Source organism: Plectropomus leopardus, chromosome 7 (genome assembly GCF_026936395.1).
Source record: "Plectropomus leopardus strain MGB_pleo_1.0 chromosome 7, ASM2693639v1, whole genome shotgun sequence".
Taxonomy (NCBI): domain Eukaryota; kingdom Metazoa; phylum Chordata; class Actinopteri; order Perciformes; family Serranidae; genus Plectropomus; species Plectropomus leopardus.
In genome coordinates this window covers 29,518,986-29,525,581 of record NC_142182.1, presented here as the reverse complement: position 1 = coordinate 29,525,581, position 6,596 = coordinate 29,518,986, and the positions used below count along the sequence as shown (strand labels likewise).

The 6,596-nt window shown below is 38.7% G+C and overlaps 1 protein-coding gene across 1 annotated transcript; it reads right to left on the bottom strand.

The window, feature by feature from the left end:
- Window positions 1-885: 885 nt before the first annotated feature.
- LOC121950620 (B-cell receptor-associated protein 29) lies at window positions 886-4,744 on the bottom strand. The gene is made up of 8 exons (XM_042496674.2): window positions 4,461-4,744; window positions 3,889-3,995; window positions 3,546-3,646; window positions 3,290-3,437; window positions 1,966-2,101; window positions 1,600-1,696; window positions 1,364-1,464; window positions 886-1,261 (listed from the first exon to the last, which is right to left on the bottom strand). Exons 2-8 carry the CDS (start codon window positions 3,978-3,980, stop codon window positions 1,226-1,228), a joined length of 711 nt encoding a protein of 236 aa, XP_042352608.2. The 5' UTR covers window positions 3,981-3,995; window positions 4,461-4,744; the 3' UTR covers window positions 886-1,225.
- Between the last annotated feature and the right edge of the window lie 1,852 nt (window positions 4,745-6,596).

Genomic DNA, 6,596 nt, shown 5'->3' with positions numbered 1-6,596 from the left:
ATTTGTTAAGAAAACTTTCTCACATGTGAGCATACCCCTATGTGGATGCTGACTGAATTTTCGTTTAAAGGTGCAATTCAGTCTTAAACCTGAGAGGCAGTAATCTGTAGCAGAGCTGCAGAGCTTTATTTTACATTTGTGTGGTGTCACTTGGTTACGCTGTAATTGGTAAGACTATTTATCTTTTAAACTAAACTATAAACAGGGCTGTAAGTCGTTGAAATGTCAGTATTTAAAGTGGGCATGGGAAGTGGAGACTAAATGGTAAATTAAACCTATGCCGGCTTGTGTACCTGCAGCAGCGACATAAATCAGTGTCCCACTTGGGCGAACCTTGACTAGTCTGGACACACCACTGACCACCACGTGACTGCATGTATAGCAAAAGTGCCAACTGCACGTTCCAATTACAAAATATAATCTCTTGTTGCACACTCAAATCCAGCCAAAAAAGCTGTGGTTAAGTCAACTACTATACTGCAGTTAAGCCAGTTTTTAGATTTTTGACAGACATTCACTCTGGACCGAGCAGCTTCTTGTTAGTTTCAATTTCACCTAATGTTGGCAGTAGGGGGACAGTCAGTTCACCTCTCAGCCCTCCTATTAACTGCTTGGGGCTGACATGGACCCTCAGTTACATTATGAATGGAACCATGTGTTTACAGCTGTCCAATGCAGAAAGGATGTTCAAGCCTTCAAGGTATAGTGTGTATGCATTACTCATTATGGAGGAGGACTCTATTGTGGTGGAAATCTTTGAGTAAAGTGTTGCATAATATCTGCAGTGACATTACATTCAGCATAATTCATTTCTGGGATGTTGTCAGGTATTAATCACTATTAAATGTTAGCATTAGCAAAAAGTGTGAGCCTCCTGGGACAAAATTTACATTCATTTATACCCTTTTAATTCTTACAGGTAACAGGCAAAAACACAAGTATTGCATTGGTGATAAAGACTTTGGTGAGAAGAGGTTTACAGCATTTCAAAACTTGGCATGCTGTTGTTTATCCGATACACTGTTGTCTACCTCTTGTTTGATCCCGTCAAATAAAAAAAGTGCCTCGGTTCAAACTTCAAAGAAAAATGAAAGTTGTAAAAGATAATTCAAACATTGCCTCTGGTGGCTCACTGCATGCAGCACTCAGTTCTTGTGTAATGAGAAGAAAAGGTATCCATTTGCAGAGGAGAAACCTGGAAACAAAAGTTTCTGTGTTCATGCAGTTACTGATTCTTTTTGTCTGCAGGACTCTGGAGATTCTGTGGATTAAAAACACAATTTCCAGTATAATACACAGTCTGTATTTGTGATTTGCATGCACAGAAACAGTACATCTCTGTTTGTGAACGTGTCTGCTTTACCTGTAGTTGATGATGTTCTGTCAATAGTCTGTCGTATTCTTGTGCCAGACCTTTGGCCTGCCTCCTCATGGCCTCCACCTCAGCATGAGACTTGCGCACAGCTTCACATGCAAACAAAACTACATATGTAAAATGCTTTATACATCATCAGTGCCCCTTAAAATTAACTTAGTATAAGAATGTTCCTTTGGTATAACTGCAGATCATCCTGCATGAAGGAGGTGATGATTACTCACCATCCTCAGCAGCCTTCACTTGATCTGCCAGTTTCTCAGCCTCCAGCTTCAGTTGCTGGTTTTTTGCTGACATGGATTTTTCCTCGTCCAGGAGAGCCTGTGCACAAAGGATTCGCCTTAAAGTCCAACAGCAGACAATAGAGCACATGCAAAGTACAAAACACAGAGACAGTACTCTCTGTAGAATATATAGTGTGTTGATGCCTACATGCTTTCAAAGTTGGAGATGAGTCACAAATGTTTTGAAAGTTGACTATAAACTGCAGTAAGATAGTACATGTTGGGGAAAAAAAGAAAAGGAAAAGCGTTAAGACTTTAAGACAAAAGTTAGTTTTGACTCCAGTCACCAGACTGATTCAGTCTCACTTGTTTGAGCATCAGGTTGTCCTCTTGGTGCTGCTTGGCTGCTTTGACAGCACTGTCCATCTGTGCCTGAAGACCTGCACTGTTCTCCATGGTTACAGCAACCTCATTTAGCAAGGTCACAACCCGACGCATTATACTGTGAGGGAGGACAGGAAAAAATGAGAACAGCAACAAAAAAACCCCAAAAGAAAACAGGACGTTAAAAAAAGTGTAGTAGACTGAGCCAGTAATTATAATACATATTTAAACATGCTAAAAATGTAGTTTGTCCAAGTGATGTTGCCATACAACATCAGAACACAGCTCACAGGTAGCCTATATCCAGCCAACATTAATGTCTTTTTTAATGTTACATTTGTCAAACAGCCCACAAGAAGTCTGAGTTTAGTGTCAATGATTTATCTTGAGCTGTATGAATAATCTATGTAGACAGTACAGCTTCCTTTAATGGCATATGTGCATGACTTACTGTGTCGCTGTACTTGGTTATGGTCAATAATATAAACAGTTTTGGACAGTAACAAAGTACATTTACTTCAGTACTGTAACTTAAGTACAGGTTTTGAGAAGTGATCAGCAGGCGGTTGCATTTGGTTATGCGGTGTTAGTAATGGCTACAAGATTCCCAGCCAGATCACCCATGGCTATACCTCAAGTCCATGGTTGCAGTTTTTGAGATGGAGAATGATTCGTATCATTTTAAATATTTGCTCTGTTTGTCATGCACAAACTTAATCATGGCTTAAGATAATTGCGATCCAATGAATGCATGAGGTATAAATTTTTCCCCTTCAAAAAGTGAAAAGGACAATGGTGGTCCTTTTGACAATTTGTGTTTCCATGTTTCCATTAATATATACTGTATATAAGCTTTTCATTCACGGCAAGTCAGTACATTCAGTGGGTTGTTTTCAAGTCATTAGGTTCTGTAAATGTATTGTGGCAATGTACAACAATGCATTGAGATTTTTTTTTAAGTACTTACTATTTTTTTAAGCAAGTACTCCAGTATTATAATTTTTGACTTGGCAACTTTCACCTGTACTAGAGTAATATTTGACCTGAAGTATCTTTTACTCAAGAAATAGAGTTGTGTACTTTGTCCACCACTGTATATAAAGTAGCAGGAAATGACTTTTCAAATTTTGAAATTTCTTCTGGGGGTTGGGAGTTACCCTGACAGATCTGGTACCCCCCAGTGTTGACTCCATGGCCTAGGCCTTGATGTGGACAGTAGTGTGGAATGGTAGTGTTCGTCTTTGACTGATGTCCCAAACACATGCTGTTATACTTTGAAATAAATGTGGTAAGAAGTGACACTAACAGCCAGAGGAAGAGAGAGAAGCCTGATATGTAGAGGTTCCTCTGGGCTCTGAACAGCTTCATGTGGACGTTGTCGTACAAATTCGGGTTCACCTTGGCGTCGTGCATGGGCTCAGGACCCGAGTACTTCTGCACCTCACGGACAGCATCTGAAGGTGGACAGGGGACAGAAGCATGTCTGATGCTGACCGGGGGAGACTGACTACATGCAGTCAGTCAGTCAGTGTTAATCACAGTCTGTCACTCAGTTTGCTCACCGAGGAAAAGAACTATAAGAACCATGATCATTGTAAAGAAGCATTTGTTCCAGTATGGAGATAACCAGTTCCATATTCTCCAGCTGAAAACTGAACGCCATCTGCAAAGTGGGTAAAAAGAGCACAGTGACTGTAACATAATATACAGGAGATCTCCCCAGAAAGGACATGCATGCTCTCTGCTGGTGACATGTGTGAAGTGTCGCTTTCATTTTGCTTATTTACATTTGAAAGTCGTGCACAGAACTTATTTTATTGGTTCAAGCCACTGCACAGGAAACTGAATACGAGTTGCTGAATGAACTTTTGATCATTTTGTGTGTGTATGTTAAATTTGCAGTACCTCCGTGCTGATATGAAGGGTATACACAAGATGAGATTGACTGCTATCTCTGTATAGAGGAAGAAAGCCACAAATGTCCACTGGAGAGTCATGGTGACGAGGATTCCCTGAAATAAACCGGTTTTATTAGCTGTATAATATATAGAATATATAACAAAGCAGAACTGAAATATTATAAAGCTTTACACTTGGGGTATATCCTTCCATATCCTCCTCTTTCTTCAGTAAATAATAGCATTTACTTCAAATTATTTTAAAATGAATTGGATATGGAAGTCAATAAACAAGCAAAAATACTTCTTTCATCATGTTTATTTTTTACAGTATATACTACTGAGCAATGCTATTCTTTAATGTTGTAGAGAGGCTTTTTGAGCATTTACACAAATGATTCTGCAGGCCCACAAGATAAAACAGACACTCTGTAGCAGGCACTCAAAGCTTATTTCTATTTATAGCCTTTTACCTCTAAATCTATTCTTACTCCTCAGCAATAGTATCATCGTCTTGTTTTGTTTAAGAGCTTAAGGTGCTCGATCTATACCAAGCAATAAATAGAATTGTTGGCTTACCAGACAAAGTGGTACGATCAGAAGAATGGGAAAGTCCAGACACGCATGCGCTCACACACACTCACAACAGCTGCTGGTGAGCATTTGAGCAGCCACAGCCCTAAATAAAACTCTGCCGGCTGATTGACATCATTAGTCAGCCACTTTGGATTTGTTAAAGTTTCACAACCTAACTGGACTAAACTGAACTAAAGCATTGTTTTCAGTCTACTGAATGACTGTAAGATCTGTCTTTTTAAAGTCTTTCTGCACCGGTTCTTATTCCTGGTGTGTGAGCGTGTTTGCTTCTCACATTTCATGTCATGGTACAAAAATAGGCGTGTGAGGGAGGGACACCCAGTCTCTTTATTGAAATAATAAATAAAACTTGTTATTTAGCCCCAAACCTCTAAATTAAACAAGCCAACTCAGTGTTCCCTTTATCTTTCTGTTTGTTTGTTTATTCATTTATTCATTTATTTATTTATTTATTTATTACAGTTTTTCTTGTATTTATCATTACTTAAAAGCATTATTCACATGGATATCTTTAGTTAGGTACCTATACAGAGTGAACTACTTTTTCAATAATAATAATAATAATAATAATAATAATAATAATAATAATAATAATAAATTAATTATTGATTATTTATCAAAATAATTTGATAATAAGAATTTAATCACAACAATTTTAATAATAATTTTAAACAAAAGAGAGATGTTTTGGGGAAATATGCTACAAACAGCTACACTCAGTATTCCAAGACAGTATTTTGTTTTTATTTTTTATTTTTTTTGCAGATGTTGGAAGTAGAAGCCCAAAAAGAAGTTTAGCCCACTTAAATATGATTTTGTCCTATGATATAGACACTAATTCTGTGTAAATCTCACATCAAAAAGCATTTACTTTTGGAGAGGCCCAAAACTAGTGGTAGTGGTTGGCCTCTTGTAACAGCAGCTGAAAGAGCCTTGGTAGAAAGACTTATGAGCAGGTGTAACAACAGAAATCCACTAAGACTTCCTGTCAAACACTTACCATGTGGTTGAGCAGACTCAGTATTTTTATGTAAATTTGGATATACCGATTTTTCTGTGTGCGCATTTAATGCACAGGATAGACCAAACAAAGGTCCACAAGGGGGCGATCTTATCTAATATCATAATATAGCTTTTGCACAGAGACAGGAAGCAGGAAGTCTTGTATGTTTTGCTGTTATTGCTGTGACTATAATCCAAATATTCTCTGTGTGTGTGTGTCAAGGAGATACAGCCAGCTGACAGTGTGGATAAAGGGCTCAGTTTACACACCAGCTGATTATAAATAGTTGTCACAGAAATAGCAGATACAGGCTTATTCCAAAAGCTCATTCATTATGGAAAATACTCAAAAGGACTGCTCTTTTTGCTTCTTTGTGTGCCTTTTAAAAGGGAACACAAACAGCTATTGGCTCCCTCATAAACACATAAATTGCATGGGTGTCGCACATCAGCAGCAGAGGCTCAGGGAATTCTGGAGCGTAATGTTCAGTGTGCTCTTCCTCCTTTTGAATGATGAGGTTTTTTTGGACCAAATTCAGCTCTAAGGACTATTCTGTGTATTTTTTCCCCCCTCCACCGTATTCAGTTTGCAGAGTACATTCACATGGGTTTCTTCCGTGAAAGAGACTGATAGCTGCTCTCCTCTTTGACTGCATGTCTCAGTAGTGTTGAGGAGCAAAATGTTTACAGCTGCACCCTGTGATAGCTTTTTGAGAGTGGCCAAATGACTGTAGCAGAACTGAATGTGCTTTGATTGCTCCCCTCTCCTCGCCATCTCAGAGGTCGCGGCTCCTGAGACTGAAGAGCCATTACAGCAAAATGCCTGCAATAAGCAGATGGCCAGGCTACGGTGATAGTGCGCCTGGTGGAGTGTTGTAACCTGAGAGCTCCATTCATTTTATTTATTGTCTGCATACACATTTGACAGGTACACCAGTCAATGTGACAATGTATTCATGAAGGCTTTCTCAAACATTAGTAATGATTGTTTTCATAGAATTTCGGGTTTTTGGTTTTTTTTCTTTTGATCCAGGGACGTTTGCAAAAACTCCTGCCCTGCTGAGTATTTTTAGGTATAAAATGGGGTCTACACCCATGGGCAGACTACAAAACACT